Raw genomic sequence first — 22076 nt, forward strand, 5'->3', positions numbered from 1 at the left:
AACCCAGGAGGAATAGAATTCCTTCAATGGCATAGCTATGTGGTCTTAAATTTAAAACTGGGTCCTTTCATTAGCTGAAATGTCTAGAAAATTATTTTCTGATAAATCCTTATCTACTGATTACATACCAGTATCAATAATCCATACTAACGTTTAAAATCTATATAACTACAGTCAAGGATTGATATCTTCTTGTCCTATGAATCAGACAGATGGTGACTTTTACTGTTTTCTAACCTAATATTACACAGAAACAATGTCTAAGTATAGGACCATATAAAAGGCAAAACTAAAAACAGCTTTACTGTCTATGAGAAGCTTAACATAATAGGCACTCAACAAATATTAATTTAAATAATTATTTAAAATGTAAAACTTAGAGAAGCAAGCTGCTCAAAATACCAAGGCTTCCAGAAGATTATGTTTTTCTTAGTTTTGAACTACTACAAAATTAAGACTAATCTATATGCACACTTTTTAGATTTTATTTTTAAGTAATCTCTACACCCAAATGGAGCTTGAATTCATAATCCTGAGATCAAGAGTCACATGCTGTACCGACTGAGTCAGCCAGGTGCCCCTAATCCATATGCACACCTTAAACAATGACTGAAAACACCCTTACGTTTTTCTCCTCAAGAAAGAAAGTGGAGATTTAAAAGTTCAAGACAGCTCTTACACCTCTGGAAAAAAGATTTTTCAAACTTCCTTTGAAAGACAAATCAAGATTACAATTTTTTAAATGTCATTCATCACTGGGCAATTACAAGAAAAATAATTTCCACAACGGGAAGCTTAAAACTAAAGTGCAAAGTTGACTTGAACAAAAACTCTTAAGTTGCTGAGTGTGAAATGGTTCTATAAATAAATATGTATGCAGAGTGAGTTAACAGACCGTTAAAACTTCATAAAGTTTCATTCACATGTGAAACTGATATAACACATATACCACAAATCAGTATTTAAATGGTCTAGCTTTGATATTTTTTCCCTGACTTCACTGGATTATTAAGTGGAGGTGACATAGTTTGGTTTTCTACTCCCATATTCTCAACTTCTATTATGTGCTTCTGTGTCTTCTGCACAAAACTTAATTTCAATATTTCCTTGGCAATATATCTTAAAAATTCCAATTTCTCAGGCAAAGACATCCATGTAAACTTTTCACATTTTTCAAACTGTTCAAAATTGAAGGATAAAAATTAATCTAAATTATGAACCTACAAATACCAAATTAATTCAAAATATTGTAAAAGTGGAATGACAATTACATACTTACATTTTACTCAACTTTTCAAGTACGATGCGTTTTCTAATCTGGTTCTGAGAACTTGAATCTATCAGCGGAAAGGTGGGATCTTGCTGAATCACATTTTTAAACAAAACAAAGCAAAATCATAAACGTACATTCTTTCTCTGATAAGAACAATAAACATTAAAACAAAAGTTTACACCTAGGGAATGGCAGAATAAAAACTAGACTTGAGAATTAGAAGATTTAAATTTGAGTATTGCTTCAGTCATTAGGTTGATGTAAACTTAAGTTATATGCCTACTTTTTAGAGTGTTTTCTCATCTGTATAAAGGGATGCTAATACCTTCTTTATTAAATGAGAAAATGTACATGAAAGAAATGTGTAAACTGATAAATGCTCTACAAATGTTGGAGATTAAAGTTTTAAAATTAGCAAATAGTATAAATATATTATGGGGAATTCCACTTCTAGAAATGGCAGACAAGGTAATTCAAACCATTTCTCCTGCTGAGAACTGAAAAAACACTGGGAAAATACCCATATTTGTTTGAAAACATCACAGAACTAACAAGGCAGTAAATAATTATGGCCAGAGATTCTAGAGAAGGTAATTCCAGACAGGCAGTGACTAATTCCAAAAGAAGCAATTCAGATACTGAGAACTTGAGCATCTTCTAATAAGCATTAGAGCTTGGGGAATGCCGAGACTGTACTGACAACTCTCTCCCCCAAAGCCTGACTTAGAAGGACTACTAAGACTAAGAATGAATAGGAAACAGACTGGCTCTTACAGAGACTGAAGCCCAGCTTTAAATCATTTTAATCCATGACTGGATTAAGCAAGATGTGGGACAACTACAAATCATCTGCTAGAAGCCAACATAAATCTGTTTTAACTTCAGTCTCAAATTATCTGTAATTTTTAATATACAATGTTTGCCATATAATAAAGCAATAAGAAAACAAGACAACATGGTCAAAATGTGAAACTTTAGCCCATGGAAAACAACCCCCAGGGAATCCAGACGATGAAGTTATCAGCTTTATTCAAAATAACTATGTTGATGTATTTAGAGAAAAATGACAAGACTGAAAATTTCTGTAGAGAACTGAAAACTATATAAAAGAACCAAAGGAAAATTCTCAAACTGAAAAATACAGTATTTTTTTTTTTTAAATTTACTTATTTTGAGAGAGAGCATGCATGCACATGTGATCAGGGGAGGGGCAGAGAGAGGGAGAGAAAATCTCAAGCAGGCTCTGTGCTGTGCTGTCAGCACAGAGCCTGACGTGGAGTTTGAACTCACAAACCAAGATCATGACCTGAACCAAATGAAATCAATGTTTAACTGACTAAGCTACCTAGGCACCCTGAAAAATACAGTATTCTAAAGTGAGAACTTAATGAATATATTTAATAATATAGTAAAAAAGACTGAAGAGAGAATAGTGATTTAGAAATTATTCAGAATAAAGCACAGTCACACCTAACACCCCCTCCCACATACATACATAATACAAAGCACAAAAGAATATGAGACACAGAAGATACAGTGGAAAAGATTAACGTGTCTGTAATTGGAGTACCAGACAGAGAGGAAAGGAAGAATGAGACAGAAGAAGTATCTATAGAGATAATAATTGAGACTCTTCCAAAACTGATAAAGAAACCAAATTAAGATTCAAGTATTACAAGTGCCAAAAGAATAAATGCAATAATAATCACATGTAGGCCAAGCATTCTAAAATTGACAGTAACCAAAGACAAAAAAATCTTAAAAGTAGCTAACAGAAGAAAAACAGTATTTTCAAAGAAGTAGCAATAAGACAAATAAATGAAAGCCAAAGGACAAAGAAATATTTTCAGCTGCCTGAAAAAAATGCTAATCTAGAATTCAATACCCAGAAAAATGTCCTTCAAAAATGAAAGTAAAATAAAGAATTTTCTGACAAAAACTAAGAAAATTTATCATTAGCAAACTGCACTAATCAAAATACAGGATATTCTTCAGGCCCAAGACAAATAATCTGTAATGGAAGAATAGAGATGCAGGAAGGAAAAACAATAGAAGAGTAATTAATTGGGTAACTCCAACTGAATATTGACTATAAATAATCTTACATGATTTAAAATACTGAGACAAAGGGCGCCTGGGTGGCTCGGTTGGTTAAGTGTCCAACTTCGGCGCAGGTCATGATCTCATGGTTCATGGGTTCAAGTCCTGCATCGGGCTCTGTGCTGACAGCTCAGAGCCTGGAGCCTGCTATGGATTCTTTGTCTCGCTCTCTCTCTCCCCCTCCCCTACTTGTGCTCTCTCTCTCTCTCAAAGGTAAATAAACATAAAAAAAAAATATATTAAAAAAAATACAGAGAGAATAAAAATAGACAACAAGAGCACATAAGGAAAGAGAGGGTAAATAGAATTGAAGTTTCTAAGGGACTGTTAAGGAAGCAAAAAAAATTAACTTATATTAGACTTTTATAATAATTCAGTTAATTCAAGTTTTACTCTTTACAGTAACCACTTAATGATTAGTAAAATAACATTTCAAACAAGCTAACAGAGGGTAAACAATGAAATAATGATATTTAATTCAAAGAAAGAAAGGAGAGAAAGAACACAGAACAGGTGGGACAAGCAGAAAGCAATGAGTGGGATGAGATTTAAGCCCAAACATATCACTTAGGATACTGAATGTAAATAGGCTAAATTCTCCACATAATAAAGATTACCAACCTAAGTAAAAGCAGATAGTCCTTGAAAATACTAATGAAGAATGCTAATGCCAGCAAAGTAGAGTAAAAGAGAAAAAAATCATCGATGTAGAGAAAAGTCACTCCATAATACTGAGGTTTGATTTACCAGGAAGACATGACAATCTTTTTTTTTTTTTAACACCATATAATATGGTCTCAAAATACTAACAGTAAAATTCACTAAACTAAAAGGAAAAATAATCAAACCATAATTATGGTGACAGATTTCTGACCCATCTCTCCCATCTTTCTCAGTAACTAATGAACAACACCCCCCACCCTGCAAAAATCAATAGTGCTTCTCAAACTTTAATGTAAACACATTTTCTCAAAGGAAAACAATGAAATCTGACCCATTCTCATCATAAACAAAAATCAATTCCAAGTGAATTGCAGATCTAAATATGAAAGGAAAAACAAAGCTTCTAGAAGATGAAATAACCCGGGCTAAACAAAGATTATTTTCTTAGAAAAGTCATTAAAGGCTACAATTAATAAACTGAACTCAAGATATCATTAATGAGAGTGAAAAGGCAAGTCTCAGAGTAGAAGACAATATTTGTAATACACTCAATTAAAAATGGGTTTGAATCCTGAATAAGGAATTCCTACAAAATCAGTAAGAAAAAAATACCTGGATATTTCTACAGATAAATGAGAAAAACACTTGAAAAGATACTTAACAAAAGAGACATTCCAAAAGGTCAAAAAGCAAATGAAACAGTGCACAACTCATTAATCATCAGAGAAATGTATTATAACCAAAAAGTAATACCACCAGAAATATGAAAAGTAACAATATCAAGTACTGGTAAAGAATGTGGAGTCATGGAAACTCTCATATAGTGGCAATGGAATATAAACCTGCAAAAACATTTTGGAAAACTGTTTGGCATTATCCAGTATAGTTGCATATACACATATATTATGACCCCAAAATGATATACATACCCAACATAAATACCTATACCTTAGAAGAGAGATATAAACAAGAAAGCTCAGACACCACAGCCCCACAATGGAAAACCTTAAATGCCCATTAATATGAATAAATTGGGATATATTTCTATAAGGGAATGCTATGCAGCAATGAAAGAATGAAGTATAGCCGCATGGAACAACATAAATAACTCACAAACATAATGTTGCATGAAATAAATTGAAAACCAAAGAATATATACTATGTGAATTCATTTAATACAGTTCAAAACTGACAAAACTAATGTATGTTATTATAATAGTTATTCAATTTGGAAAGAGGATATAATCAGGAGGAGACATAGTTGGGCCTCTGTTTTACTCAAATTTCTTGGCCTGGGTAATGATTACAAGGCTGTGTTCTTTTGTGATAATTCAACGAGTTGTACACTTACTATCTGTATTTTACATGAACGAAAAAGTTTTAATGTTATGCAACAAAGGAATAGTCAATTTTCATTTTCTTTCTTAGTTATTTTTCCTGTTTAAAGCTTATAAACACAAAAATGATAAAATGAATGTTATATTAAGGTAGTTTATGCAGCTGAGTGACAGAGATCAGGTTTCTTCAAGCTTATTACAAAAGTTATGAATACTATCTAATAATACAGTTGAAGTGATTCAAAATATAGTACTAGGCTAGGTAGCATTCTATATAAGAAATTTCTAAACTTTTACTCTATTTCCACTTTCATCCTCTTTCTAAATCTCCAAATGTGTTCTTAAATTTAGAGCCACATTTACTCACAAATCTTTAGTAACAAAATTTTGTCATAAAAATAAGGTTATCACGTACTCCTCTTCATGCCAAATAACTTCATTTCCCAAGCTACACATCAAACCAAAAACAGGTAAGAGAAATACTGTGAGAACCCCGCCTAAGAGACATTTAGTCTCTACAGAGAATTACTATTTACTGAGCATCAATTTTATCTAAGGCACTGTGATAAATGCTTTACATACATTATTTTTTAAATTCTTAACAAGTGAGCAAGGAAAGCTATCAGACTCAAGAGACCAACTTTTCATACAGTAATAAATGACATAGCTAATACTAAAACCTAGGTTTACCTGGTATGCTCTATTTTCTCTTATGTCCATTATTTCTCAATAAGTCTCCTTTATTATTTTCATTAATATTATTTTAAATTGGCCTGCTTGCTAAATAATACCCAAATACTTTACCATTCAGCGAGTAAGTCTACTCCACTGTATACAGTTCTATTGGAAATAAAATACAAAGATATATACCCCATGCAGAAATTTGAAATACAAAGAATATTTGTTGGTACAAAAATAAATAAATAAACCTCTTCAGAGAGTCTACATATTATATGAAGAACTAGGTTTTAAAGAAAACTCTGTCCCCCAATTCTAGGCTATTTCTATACTGGAGAAAAATATTACACATTTGTGAAATTTTCTGGGAGCGAATTTCAACTTATTTGGAAAACAATTATGCCACTACTGGAGATGGCATTTAAAAATTTTTTTAAAATTATTTAGGGGCGCCTGGGTGGCTCAGCTGGTTGAGCCTCTGACTTCAGCTCGGGTCATGATCTCATGGTTCGTGGGTTCGAGCCCCACGTTGGGCTCTGTGCTGTCAGCTCAGAACCTGAATCCTGCTTCGGATTCTGTATCTCTCTCTCTCTGGCCTTCCCTTGCTCAGGCTTTGTCTCTCTCTGTCGCAAAAATAAACATTAAAATAAATAAATAAAATTAATTTATTTTGAGAGAGAGAGAGATAGCACGAGCAGGGGAGGGGCAGAGAGAGGGAGAGACAGAGAATCCCAAGCAGGCTCTGCACTGGCAGATGCGGGGCTCAAACCTATGAAACTATGTAATCATTACCACAGCCAAAACCAAGAGTCAGACCCTCAACTGACTGAGCCACCAAGGAGTCCCTAGGGATGGCATTTGAAAACAAAAAACTGAACTAAACAAACTTGAAAATTTAACAATTATTTCTTCAGTATTACTCCTGTTCCAAGGTTTGCTATGGTGAGTGTTTCATATGCTAGCAGCATAGAAAACTCATTATCTTTTTTTTTTTTTAAGTCTATTTATCTTGAGAGAGAGAAAAAAAAAGCATGAGTGGGGGGAGGGGCAGACAGAGAGAGAGGAAAGAGAGAATCCCATACAAGCTCCAGGCTGTTATCCCAGAGCCTGACGCTGGGCTCGATCTCACAAACTGTGAGATCATGACCTAAACTGAAATCAAGAGTCTAATGCTTAACTGAATGAACCACCCAGGTGCCCCCAAAACCCATCATCATTAAGACATACCTCTTCTGAGTCTTGTGATTTGGTAGTTTCTTCATTCAAAACATATCGTCCTCTATAAAACTCCCTTATCCTTAGATTTAAGGTTTCAGTTTCTTTTTTCAAATTCTCATAACTTGGTAGTGGTTTACTGGCTGTATCTGAAGTCCTAAAAGGTAAAGACTCATCCAAGCTATTCTGAGATCCCTGCAGGGAAGGAGAATGTCTGTCTAGGTCACAGTCTATGTCATCTTCATCAAGTTCTTCTTCTTTAACCAGAGGGGCTGAAGAGAGTTTCAGACACAAAGAAGCATAATTCTGGCCATACAAAAACCTCAAAGTTTCTTCTGTCTTCCACTCAATCAAAGTCTCCTTCAGGACTTTAAGTAAGTTTGCCTTTGCAACTTCAGGGCACATCTGCACTGAATTAGATGCTGATCTAGAAACCTGGTTTGATTTGGCAAACTTTCTCTTAAAATGCTCAGCACTTTTCTTACTTATACCTACTAGAGTTACTTTTGAACTACTGTATTTATTTTCAGAATTTTCTGAAACTTCTACTTTTTCTTGCAAAGGACTATTTGGAGAAATCTGAGTACTTACTTTCTGTGAAGGAAGTTCACAAGCAGCAGCTTTCTCCTGACTATCTAATGTGCAATTGCCTAGCTGCTCAGAGACATCTATTACTGTCTGTTCTTTGTCTTCATGCTTGGAGTTAGCTTTATGGCCAGCTTTCTTTTTCATTATGCTTTTTTTGTGCAGCTTTGGACTTACACCCATTGTATCTACCAGTCTGTTTCCTGGTAGAATGGAGGAAACAAAGTCTTGCTCATTGTCACTGTTACTGTCACTATGAGTGCTAGAAGAACTAGATTCATAATGCTTCTCAAAATGTCCAGGATTGTCAATATCTGATGTTTTAATGGCCTTAGTGCATAGCTGTACTTCCTTTCCAGAATGGCCACTGTAGAAGGAAAGAAACAAAATAACTATAATGAAAAAGCAAAACGTCCCACAGTTATTTATATTTTGTAACTTTCAAGCATTGCCTATAGATTATATATATATACCTATCTATATATATATATATATATATTTCCGTAGATACACACATATACACATATACACGTTTTCAAAGAATGCTATATAATCTATGATTTCTCTGCATCTTATTTATTTGATATAATTCTACCATCTTCTTTTTTCCCGTTTTTTAAAGTGTTAAAGGAGTACAGCAAAAAGAAAAAAAAACCTTGATAATTCCATCCTACTGAATTATTTTGAGTTTTGCTTGTTACATTTCTTTTTCTTTCTTTCTTTCTTTCTTTCTTTCTTTTTTTTTTTTTTTAACTCATGACCTGATGATCAAGACCTGAGTGGAGATCAAGAGTCGGACACTTAACCGAATGAACCACTCAGGTGCCTCTGCCTGTTACTGTTCTGTGACTATTTTATATATACTTTTTAAAAAAAGGTTTTCTTTTGAAAACCTCATTCCTGCTTTCTCAAAAAAATGTATTACAGAAACTCTGTTTAGGTTTTGAAAGATAACATGATAAAAAGACATGTTTAAACCTTTCCCAATTATGGTTGATAGTTATACAGAAAATTCCATAGATAAAAATCACAAGAAAGTCTTAGCAAAAAATAAAATTAATAAAGAAAATTAATATTTGCCAATGAAAGATATTGTATTTGAAAACCCAGAGTTATTATAGAATGCTAAAAATAAAAGACAGTAGTTTTCCCTTTGACTATGTTCCTTCAATTTTCATTTTTTTTAATTAAAAAAAATTTTTAATGTTTACTTATTTTGAGAGAGACAGAGAGAGGGAGAGAGGGAGGAGGGACTAAGAACAAGGAGAGAGAGAATCCCAAGCAGGCTCCACACTGTCAGCACAAACGTGGGGCTCGATCCCACAAACCATGAGATCATTACCTGAGCTGAAACCAAGAATCACACACTTAATCAACTGAGCAACCTAGGCGCCCTGCTTCAATTTTCAACTGGGTTTTAAAAAGATTAAGAATTATGAAAAGGTGAAGGAAAAGAGTAGCTTTGTCTATACAAACCTGAGATAGGAAATGTTAGGTGAGAAACTCTCCAGCAAATGCACATATCAGAACTTTAAAAGAACTCTTTTAGGATAATAATTCTGTGTGAGTGGGGGCAGGGAATTGTGAGGGTATGTAGGAACTTTCTGCTTTTCAAGCAATTTTTCTATACACTTAAAACTGCTCCCCCAAAAGGATATTCATTTTTTAAATGATTAAAAAAATAGACTAAAATAAAATAATGGAACATTAAAAAAAAAAAGCATGCTTGGTGGAAGTATAAAGAAAGAAAAAGAAAAACAGAGTTGAAAGTAAGGTTGTGGGGGCGCCTGGGTGGCTTAGTCAGTTAACTGTCCAACTTAGGCTCAGGTCATGATCTCACGGTTGGTGCGTTCGAACCCTGTGTCAGGTTCTGTGCTGACAGCTAGCTCAGAGCCCAGAGCCTAAGGATTCTGTGTCTCCCTCTCTCTCTGCCCCTCCCTTGCTTGCGCTTTCCTCTCTCTCTTTCAAAAATAAATAAAACATAAAAAAAAAAAAAAAACAGTAAGGTTGTGGATGGGAATAAAGAAAAGATAACAAGTTCATTCAGTATTAGATACCATTTTTTAGTTAGAATCTAACCTATATAGCCACGAGACTGTCTCTTGTACCTGAAGTAAGCATAATGTTAAAAAAAATTAGAACAATTTGACTTTCATAGGTTTCATACTTTCTCTTGGAATTTTAAAGTAATTATATTTTTCTATATTACTTTGAAGCTATAAATTTAAAATATATATCAATAAATAAATATCTCTTACTTGTGTTCAATTCCATGTACTAAAATAGTGGCTAAAAACCAGGAAAATTTATGCTGATAAAAGATATAAGAATGTGTTTTGAGAAATAGTCACGATTGGGCAAGCAACACCTCAAGAACAGTTAAGAAAAATATCACAACTTGGAATTTTTCTATTAATGTTTTAGACACTCTTCCAAATAATACATAATTGGCATATTAAGCTTTGAAATCCTATAAAATAAGACTAGAAAAACCTTTCAACAAATGTAATTGGCATAATCTAGTTGACAAAGAAGCACAGTATCTCACATGGAAGCTATGTTTGTGTCATATTTCAACAGGTTCAATTAGACTTCATTGTAGGAACAGCTGTACAATAAATCACACAGATCAAACACATCATCTTACTATCACAAAAGAAAAAGCTGTACAAGGCAAATATTTCTTTGTGTGGGCTAAAATGGGCACTTACCTCATGCATCAACACAGGAAGTCCAAGAGCTCGTATCACCTGGTTTACTCTTAATGTTTCTATTAACATAAATATATAGAAGGTAAGTAATACTGATTCAACCATACCTTTGTCCTTCCTGTAGCAGTTGAAAATCAGGATCCCTGTGACAAAACATAGGAATAAAAAATTGAAGGCAACTGGTATGTCAAACATTTTCAAGTGTTTGTTATAACTATATTGGATAGAAAATATAATTAAAAGGAAACAGTTCATTTAAAGTTTTAAAGAAAAAATTGAAGAACAAAGTAATTGTGAAACTCATCCATAAGAAATATGGATTAATCTGTTATCCAAAATTTGTTCATATTTTAGGACTAAGTTCAATTTCCATGAGTGTAATAAAGTTTTCCCTGACTAACCTGACTAAAGTAAATCACTCTCTCCTATGAGTTCCAGAGTCAGTATTATGTAGTCAATTAATATATGTTAATCAGGTACTCCTCTATGGCTTAATACTAGAATTATTATCTAAAAGTCTTACTTTTCATACATTTAAGTGTGGTTTCTTACCAAACTACAAGCTTCTTGAGGGCAGGAATTATGTACCACAATTCTCCTCTATTTCCTTTATATAGTCAATAAGAATTTTTGCTCTAATTTCTGAGAAAGCATTGTATCGTAGTATGAACTATGTAGATCAGGTGATTGAATTCAATTCTAGGAACAATTTTTCTATGCAATACCAGAAATTCCATTTGGCTGGGCATCATGGATATTTAAAAGACAGAGAGAAAAGCTCTTAGAAAGCCAATACAAAAAGGAACAAATAGCAAGTGATTCCAAGAGGACAGGAAAACTCTATAAAATATTTCTGAAGTGACTCAGGAAAAGTGACTTCTAAAGATTACAAAAATGGATTAAATAAAAGTGAATATACAGGGACACCTGGGTGGCTCAGTTGGTTAAGCAACTTCAGCTCAGGTCATGATCTCAAAGCTTGTGAGTTCAAGCCCCGCATCGGGCTCTCCACTCTCAGTGCAGAGCCCACTTTGGACCCTCTGTCTCCCTCTCTCTCTGCGCGCCCCCCCCCCCCCATTCTCTCTCTCTCTTTCTCTCAAAATAAACATTAAAAATTAAAAAAATAAAAATATACAAAGAAGAATACACAAAAATGGAGTGAAAATCCATGTTTATCAATAGGGAGACTCAATACTGTCAAGATGTCATTCTCAACTTGATCTACAGATTCAATGTAATCCCAATCAAAATCCCAGCAAGTTATTTGTGGATATCACAAATTGAGTGTAAAGTTTGGGAGGAGGCAAAAGACCCAGAATAGCTAACACAATAATGAAGAACAAAGTTGGAGAACTGACATTACCTGACTTCGAGACTATAACGCTATAGTAATGAAAACAGTGTGGTAGTGGTCAAAGAACAGATAAATAAATCACTGGAACAGAATAGAGAACCCAGAAATAGATGCACACAAATATATTCAACTGATCTTTGACAAAGCAACAAAAGCAATACGAGGGAGAAAAGATCATTTTTTTAACAAATGGTACTGGAATACTGAGTATTCACATGTAAAGAAGTGAGTCAAGGGGCACCTGGGTGGCTCAGTGTGTTGGGCCTCTCTGTTGATTTCAGCTCAGGTCACAATCCCAGGGTTGTGGGATTGAGCCCTGTGTTGGGCTCCGCACTGACTGCGGAGTCCACCTGAGATTCTCTTTCTCTCCCTCTGTCCCTCTCCACTGCTTGGACTTTGTCTCTGTCTCTCTCTCTCTAAAACAAACAAACAAACAAACACATACAAACAAACAAGTGAATCAAGACAAAGACTTATACCATTCATAAAACTAACTCAAAATGGATCATAGAACTAAATATAAAACACAAAACTATACAAAACTCCAAAAAGATAATATAGGAGAAAACTAGATGACTTTAAAAAAAATTTTTTTTTTTAACGTTTATTTATTTTTGAGACAGAGAGAGACAGAGCATGAACAGGGGAGGGGCAGAGAGAGAGGGAGACACAGAATCTGAAACAGGCTCCAGGCTCTGAGCTGTCAGCACAGAGCCCGACGCAGGGCTCGAACTCACGGACCGTGAGATCATGACCTGAGCCGAAGTCGGACACTCAACTGACTGAGCCACCCAGGCGCCCCTAGATGACTTTTTAGATAGGACACCAAACACACAATCTATGACTGAAAAAACTGGTAAGCCAGGCTTCATTAAATTAAAAAAATTCTGCTTTGTGAAAGATATTGTCAAGAGAATAAAAAGAAAAACCAGATTAGGAGAAAATATTTGCAAAAGACATACTTGATAAAAGACTATTATCCAAAATATCAAATAACTCTTAAAAGTCAATAAGAAAACACCTCAATAAAAATGGGTCAGAGACATTAAAAGACACCTCACCAAACAAGATATAAAGATGGCAAGTAAGCATATGAAAAGATGCTCTACATTATATGTCATCAGCAAACTGCAAATTAAAAGAACAGTAAGATACCACTACACTTGTTAGTATAGCTAAAATACAGAACACTGACAACATCACATGCTGGTGAATGTTTGGAGCAAGAGAACTCTCATTCATTCCTGGTGAAAATGCAAAATGGTACAGCCACTTTGAAATACAGTTTGGTGATTTCTTTTAAAACTAAACATACTCTTACCATACAATCCAGAACTCTTACTCCTCGGTATTTACCCAAAGGAGTTGAAAATTTACATCTACATACCATTTGCACCTATGTGGATAGAACTAGAGGGTATTATACTAAGTGAAATTAGTCAGAGAAAGACAAATATCACATGACTTCACTCATATGAAGAATTTAAGATACAAAATAGATGAACATAGGGAAGGAAAGCAAAAATAATATAACAACGGGCAGGGGGAGACAAAATAGAAAACACTCTTAAATATAGAGAACAAACAGAGGGTTGGTGGAGGGGTTGTAGGAGGGGGGATGGGCTAAATGGGTAAGGGGCATTAAGGAATCTACTCTTGAAATCATTGTTGCACTATATGCTAACTAACTTGGATGTAAATTAAAAATAAACAAATAAGAAAATTTACGTCTACACAAAAGCCTGCACACGGATGTTTACAGCAGCTCTATCCATTTTGCCAAAACTTAGAAGCAATTAAGATATCTTTCAGTTGGTGAATGGTTAAATAAACTGTAGCAAATTCAGACAACAGATTATTATTAAGCATGAAAAAGAAATTAGCCACCATCAACCTAGAAAAAGACATGGGAGAAACTTAAATGCATATTACTAAGTGAAATAAGCCAGCCTGAAAAGAACATATTCTGTATAATTTTACTACCTAATATTCTGGGAAAGGTAAAACTATGGAGATAGTAAAAAGATCAGGGTTTATGACAGGTGGGAGATGAATAAGTGGAGCACATAGGATTTTTATGACTATAAAATTACTCTGTATAATAATGTAATTAATGTTGGATTCAAGTCATTATATATTTGTCCAAACCCATAGAATGTACAAAGCTAAGAGTGAACTCTAATGTAAACTATAGGCTTTGGGTGATAATGATATGCCAATACAGGCCCATCAATTGTAACAAATGAGCAATTTTGTTGGGGGATGCTGATAATGAGGGAGGCTATACAAGGGTAGGGGTAAGGAGGGTATATGGGAAATCTCTGTACCTTACTCACCATTTTGGTATGAAGCTAATATTGCTCTAAGGAATAAAGTCTATTAATAGAAAAAAAAGTAAATATAAGAAACTAGACATACATGAAAGAGAAGCTAAGGCATTGAATATTAATCCCATTTAAAGGACAAAATAGGGTTGCAATGAAGGCCATGATATTGCAAAAAAGCATTTCAATTAAAAAAAGTTAAGCCAAATGGATAGATGGAACCACAGGTTATTCGAGTTATGACATTGAAAGGCTGCTAATCAAAAAAATGTCAGTTAAAGATATTTTTCTATATAATTAAGCATCAGAGTTGACCACATAATACTGCCTAGATAATCCATTTATCTTGTGTTCAGTCTTAAGCAGAAGAGGCACTGCTATGAATGGACTCTCCTACCAATCCTCTCCTTAAGTTATGGAAGGCACCACTAACTAATCAAGGCATTCTTTCCCGTTATATTCCTTCTCAGCACCACCCATCAGGAGACATATGGGATGAAACCAATATTTGCCATCCCTGCTTTAGAGATTCCCCTGTAGTTCAGGAATTCTCCAAGACCAATAATAAAAAATTTAGAAGGAAAGGCAAAATAAGACAATGGGCAATGAGCTGCCTGAGAGTAAAATTTTAATCTATTTTTGTTTTTTTCCTTAGTCCCTCAGCCAATTGAGGCATATCCTTTCCCAATCACCCAATATTACCCTGTTTACACTACTTCTTCTACTCACTAAAACTCTAGTTATAGAAGCTACCTTGGGTTGGTGTTCCTCAAAGCAAAGGACACTACATGGATGGTGACTAGCCTTGATTGCCCCAGGGGATATTTATAACTCTTATTAAGAGCTTTTTTGGCCTAAATAATATGCTAACTTTTACAACAGAGGATTGTATTGCCTCTCACAGGTACCTGTAGTTCTTTCATTCTTCCTATCCCACATCCCCATCCAAGTCTTCCTGGCTAAAATTGTCAAGGTTCAGTGCCTTGCAGCTGCCTGGCATTTAGTCCTATAGGGTCTGAGTATCTCTATAGGTAAGAAAATATGTATAGACAGTGATTCTCAATTGGACTCTTACACTCAACAGCTAACCTACAAATGCAGGGTATATATTCCATTATTCCTTCAAAAATAAAATTCTGAACTATTATATGTATGAATTATGCTGGGCATATTAAGTAATATAAAGAACAGGTTCTTATTCTTAAGGACGTTACAATTTAGTAGGAGAAAAACGCCTGTTCTAAGAGCTTCACAAAGGTTAATCCTCACAAGAATGAGTAGCTACAACTATTATCCCCATGTTACAGATAAAAAAATTTGAGTACTAAAAGAATAAGTAGTGGAATGCCACACAACTGGTAAGTGGTAAAGCTAGAAATCAAATCAAGACAGCAGGGCTCTTAACTACATTTTGCATCATATAATTTCAGAGAATATATGTTAAGTATCATGAGAGATACATGAACTGCTACAACAAATTACAGAAGAAATAAAAATTGCTTGTTGAGCCAATGAAGAAAAGCTTTAGATTCAGTTGGGTCTATAAAGATTCATATAGTTTATATATAAAAGCCTTTAAGGCTAACTCTATGGATCTGAGGTTTTACTCCGTAAACCTCTCCCTTTTTCCTCTTGCCTTTTAGGATATTATCATACTTAAATCTATCTTGAGAAAATAAACACAGAAACCAACAAACCCTGTCCTTCAATCATACAGCTCCCCCCACTCCCTTTTTCATTGTAACCTTTCTTTATAGAAGTCTGCACTGGTTTTCAATTCCACATCTCCTATTCAATCATCACCCCTCTGCCTCCTGGAATCTGTATGCATTACTCTACTGAGATGTCCCTTGCTAATATTACCAATCACCATAGAAATGCTAAACTTAATGGATATTTTTCAGGGTTCTGTCCCTACCAACCTTTTAAAGTAGAAGAAAAATAATCAACTTGAGAGGAGAGCTTGAAAGAGAAAATAGGAATAAATCATGAAGCAAGCCTTGGTGACAGAAGAAAAGAATCAGGAACATAGAAAGTATAAGCAATGAGGCAGAGAAACGAGAGAGGATAAGAAAATAACATTGAAGGAAATTCTGCTGGATGCACTCAATCATTTAGTTAAGTGGTAGGTTAAATTATCTATAATGAGTTGGGGATTGGGTTCAAAGTTTAAGGAGAGAAGAAAATGTGTGAACTTATCAGAGAGTCAATAAGAAACAAAGAAAAAAACATGTGAACACATGAGTGAGATTACACAGAATAAAATGGAACAGGGCCAAAGGAATGGAAAGAGTGCATGAGGCTTTGGTGTCAGATCTGGGTTTAAATTCCAGATCTATATAAATGAGCCTAGTGTTCTGGGTTAGTCACTAAACCTCTGTGAGCTTCAGTTCCACCACCCATAAAATGAGTAATAACACTTCCAAGGGGTCTTGTAAGGACTGAGACAGCTTATTTAAAGCACTAATGTTCTAAATGAGACAGCTTATCTAAAGCGCTTGAGAACTTTACTCAATAAAGATCAGGAACCCAAGCACAGAAAAAAAGGGTGAGGGAGGAGTTAAGATGGTAGAGGAATAGGGGGACCCTAAGCTTGCTTAGTCCCTCAAACACAGCTAGATAAAAATCAAATCATTCTGAACACCCAAGAAATCAATCTGAGGACTGAGAGAACAAAACTGCAAGTCTACAAGTAGAATTGTAGAAGGTAGGAGCTGCGGAGACTTGATTTGGGGGAGGTAAGAACTGCGGGTGCTGTGGAGGGGAAGGAGCCCTGCTTATATAGAGTACCACAAGGTATTAGAAGCAGTGGAGCCCAAAATCTGAAGTTGTAGAAGTCTGCCCACTACAGGGGTCCAGCCCGGCTTAGTGGTGCTCCTACGGTGAAGGAGAGTGGAGAACGGAGAGTGGACAGCATGGACTGAGGATTCCCCTGGGTCACATGAGGAGAAACAGTTCCCCTCCTTGAAGTACATTTGGGAGTGGCTGCAAGGCCTCTCCAGGGCCAGAAGAATGGATGGCACCAATGTGCTGTACTGTTGCCAGGCACAGCAGTGGAAACACTGGCTGAGGGCAGTGAATCTTTTTTTTTTTTTTTTAATTATTTATTTTTTTAAATTTTATTTTGTATTTTTTAAATTTATTTTATATTTTTTAACATTTACATCCAAATTAGTTAGCATATAGTGCAACAATGATTTCAGGAGTAGATTCCTTAGTGCCCCTTACCTATTTAGCCCATCCCCCCTCCCACAACCCCTCCAGCAACCTTCTGTTTGTTCTCCACATTTATGAGTCTCTTCTGTTTTGTCCCCCTTCTTGTTTTTATATTATTTTTGTTTCCCTTCCCTTATGTTCATCTGTTTTGTCTCTTAAAGTCCTATTATGAGTGAAGTCATATTATTTTTGTCTTTCTCTAATTTCACTTAGCATAATATCCTCCAGTTCCATCCATGTAGTTGCAAATGGCAAGATTTCATTCTTTTTGATTGCTGAGCAATACTCCATTGTGTATATATACATATATACACATATATATATATGTACACCACATCTTCTTTACACCACATCTTCTTTATCCATTCATCCATCGATGGACATTTGGGCTCTATCCATACTTTGGCTATTGTTGATAGTGCTGCTATAAACATGGGGGTGCATGTGTCCTTTCGAGACAGCACACCTGTATCCTGTGGATAAATGCCTAGTAGTGCAATTGGTGGGTCGTAGGGTAGTTCTGTTTTTAGTGTTTTGAGGAAGAGGGCAGTGAATCTTGATGCAGGCTTTCTGTTCTGCTTTGCCTAAGATCTGAACCACTGTGTGGTCGTGTGATTGCTGTCTTAGACAAGCTGGCAAATGGCAAAAGCATGGCAAGACCCTCTTCCAGAGGAACAGCTTGGAGCCATGCCAACCGAGTCCCTAAAATTTGGAGTTTAGAAACTCAGCCATGGGCCTGAGACAAAACAACTTGGAAATAAACAGGGTGAAGGCAGCCTGGGACATAAGGGAGATAATTGTGTTCTCTTCTGTGAGGGATTCCTGAAGAGTGGTGGGTGCAAGCTCTCTGCTCTGTGGATAAGAGAGCTGAGCAACCCCATTTTGCTCCCCCGTCCACCAGCACTGACTGACCTCAGTGAGCTAACCAGCACCACCAAGTAAAGACCTGAGCTGCTTACGCCAAGCCCCAGCCATGCTGCACCCTGCTGTGCCCTGCAGGTGTATCTCAATGAGGGCAAGTTGGCCTGAGAAGCAGCACAGAAGCTGGCCCCAGAAGACCAGCACAAACCCCTCATACACTCCCAACTCCACTGATCATAGAATGCTGCAAAGCTTCAGCTCTAGGGGAAATAGGGTCTAGATTCCTTTTTATTTTTTCCTTTTTATTTTTTCAACTTTTTAGTTTTATATATATATATATATATATATATATATATATATATATATTTATAATATATAAATTAGTTATATATATAATATATATAAACATACATTATAAAATATAAATATATATATAACTATATAAATGTAAATATTGCTTTTATTTTTAGATCTAGCTTCTTTTAACAAGCAGATCAAATCATATTTTGTCTGGACAAAATGACAAGATGTAGGAATACACCCCAAAAGAAAGAGCAGGAGTAGAAGTAACAGCCAGGGATTTAATCAATACAGATAGAAGATGTCTGAACTAGAATTTAAAACAATTATAAGGGCACTAACTGGGTTTGAAAAAAGCACAGAAGACACTACAGAATCATTTACTGCAGACATAAAAGAACTAAAATCCAATGAGGACAAAATTAAAAATGCTATAACCAGGATGCAAACCTGAATGGATGCCATAATACCAAGGATGAACAAAGCAGAAGAATGAATCAGTGATATAAAAGATAAAATCACAAAAAATAACGAAGCTGAAAAGAAGAGGGAAAAACAGGTACTGGATCACGAAGGTAGACTTAGGGAACTCAGCGACGTCTGAAAACGTAATAACATTCATATCATAGGAGACTCAGAAGATGAAGAGATGGAAAAAAGGGGCAGAAGGTTTATTTGAGCAAATTATAGCTGAAAACTTCCCTAATCCGGGAAAGGACACAGACAATGAAATCCAAGAAGCACAGAGAACTCTAATGAAATTCAACAAAAGCTGGCAACTGCCAAGGTATATCATAGTCAAATTCACAAAATACCCAGAGAAGGAAAGAATCTCGAAAGCAGCAAGGGAAAAAAAAGTCCTTAACCTACAAAGGAATACAGATCAGGTTCGCAGTAGACTCATTCACAGAAACTTGGCAGGACAGAAGGGATGGCAGGATATATTGAACATGCTAAATGGGAAAAATGTGCAGCCAAGAATACTTTATCCAGCAGGCCATCATTCAGAATGGAAGGAGAGATAAAGAGTTTCCCAGAAAAACAAAAACTAACGTTTGTGACCAGTAAACCAGCCCTAGAAGACATATTAAAGGGGACTCTTTGGGGGAAAAAAGACCAAAAGCAACAAAGACTAGAAAGGAACCGAGAATATCACCAGAAACACCAGATTTACAGGTAACACAATGGCTAAATTCATATTTTTCAATATTCACCCTGAATGTAAGTGGACCAAATGTTCCAATCAAAAGATATAGGGTATCAGAATGGATAAAAAAAAAAAAAACAAGATCCACCAGGGGGGTGCCTGAGTGGCTCATTCGGTTAAGTGTCTGACTTCAGCCTAGGTCATGATGTCACCGTTCCCGAGTTTGAGCCCTGCATCAGGCTCTGTGCTGAAAGCTTGGAGCCTGGAGCCTGTTTCAGATTCTGTCTGTCTGTCTGTCTCTCTCTATCCTTCCCCACTTGTGCTCTCTCTCTCTCTCAAGAACAAACATTGAAAAAGCTAAAAAACAAAAAACAGAACAAGACCCACCTATATGCTGCCTACAAGAGCCTCATTTTAGATCTGAAGACACCTGCAAATTAAAAATTAGGGGATGGGGAATATTTATCATGCTAATGGACATCAAAAGAAAGCTGGAGTAGCCATACTTATATCAAAAAAACTAGATTATTTATTCCTCCAACTTGGGAGGCAATTATATATATATATATATATATATATATATATATACACACACAATTCAATATATATAAATCAATTAATAAATATATATATAAGTCAATTAATATAGAAATATATAAATCAATTAGTAACAAGCATATATAAATATATATCAATAACAAATTTATAAATCAATTAATAACAAGCATAAAGAAACTCATCAATAACAATACAATAGTAGTAGGGGACTTTGACCCCCCCCCCCCCTTACATCACCGGACATATCATTCTACACAGAAATTTAACAAAGAAACAACGGCTTTGAATGCACCCCAATGCACTTAACAGACATTCGGAACATTTTATCCTAAAGCAACAGAATATACCTTCTTTTTGAGTGCACATGGAATATTCTCCAGAACAGATCACATACTGAGTCCAAATCAGCCCTTAACAAGTACAAAGAGATCAAGATCATTCCATGCATATTTGTAGACCTCAACACAATGAAACATGAGATCAACCACAAGAAAAAATTTGGAAGTACCACAAAATACATGGAGGTTAAAGAACATCCTATTAAACAATGAATGAGATAACCAGGAAATTAAAGAAGAAATAAAGAAATACATGGAAGCAAATGAAAATGAAAACATAACAGTCCAAAACCATTGGGATGCAGCAAAAGTGGTCATAAGAGGGAAGTATACTGCCATACAGGACTACCTCAAGAAATAAGAAAAGTCTCAAAACAGACCTAACCACATACCTAAAGGTGCTAGAAAAGGAAAAGCAAATAAAGCCAAAAGCCAGCAGAAGGGAAATAATAAAGATTAGAGCAGAAATAAATGATATAAAAACAAAAAGTAGAACAGATAAATGAAACTAGGAGCTTGTTCTTATCAAAGCCAGACTTATCAAAAAGAGAAAGGACCCAAATAAATAAAATCATGAATGAAACAGGAAAAATCATAACCAAAACCACAGAAAAATAAATAATCATAAGAGATTATGAAAAATTATATGCCAACAAATTGGGCAAAACCTAGAAGAAATGGACAAATTCCTAGAAACATAGAAACTACCAAAACCGAAACAGGAAGAAATAGAAAATTTGAACAGGCCCATAACAGCAAAGAAACGTAATCAGTAATGAAAAATCAACACACAAAAGTCCAGGGCCAGATGACTTCCTAGGGGAATTCTACCAGACATTTAAAGAAGAATTAACACCTATTCTTCTCAAATTGTTCCAAAAAATAGAAATGAAAGGAAAACTTCCAAACTCATTCTACGAGGCCAGCAATACACCTTGATTCCAAAACCAGACAAAGAGCCCACTGAAAAGGAGAATTACAGGCCAATATCCTTGATGAACACGTATGCAAAAATTCTCAGAAAGATACTAGCAAATCAAACCCAAGAGTACATTAAAAGAATTATTCACCATGATCAAGTGTGATTTATTCCTGGGCTGCAGAGATGGTTCAATATTTGCAAATTACTCAATGTGATACACGATGTTAATAAAATAAAGGATAAGAACTGGGGCACCTGGGTGGCTCAGTCCGTTAAGCATGACTTCAGCTCAGGTCATGATCTCACAGTTCGTGGGATAGAGCCTCATGTCGGGCTCTATGCTGACAGTGCAGAGTGTACTTGGGATTCTCTCTATCTCTGATCCTATCCCACTTGCACGCTCTCTCTCAAAAGTAAATAAACTTAAAAAAAAAAAAAAGGATAAGAACCATATTATCCTCTCAACAGATGCAGAAAAAGCATTTGACAAAATA

The 22076-nt window shown here is 35.3% G+C and overlaps 1 protein-coding gene across 7 annotated transcripts in view; it reads right to left on the reverse strand.

The window, feature by feature from the left end:
- RPAP2 (RNA polymerase II associated protein 2) overlaps positions 1-22076 on the reverse strand; it is a 98719-nt gene that overhangs the window by 51312 nt on the left and 25331 nt on the right. For all 7 annotated transcript variants that reach the window (XM_060625401.2, XM_060625405.2, XM_060625404.2 and 4 more), the window contains exons 7-9: positions 10670-10705; positions 7279-8218; positions 1280-1362 (exon numbers count right to left, since the gene is read on the reverse strand). In XM_060625401.2, coding sequence (XP_060481384.1) covers positions 1280-1362; positions 7279-8218; positions 10670-10705 — 1059 coding nt within the window. The remainder of the gene's footprint in view (positions 1-1279; positions 1363-7278; positions 8219-10669; positions 10706-22076) is intronic.

The sequence above is a fragment of the Panthera onca genome, chromosome C1, assembly GCF_046562875.1.
Source record: "Panthera onca isolate mPanOnc1 chromosome C1, mPanOnc1 haplotype 2, whole genome shotgun sequence".
NCBI lineage: Eukaryota > Metazoa > Chordata > Mammalia > Carnivora > Felidae > Panthera > Panthera onca.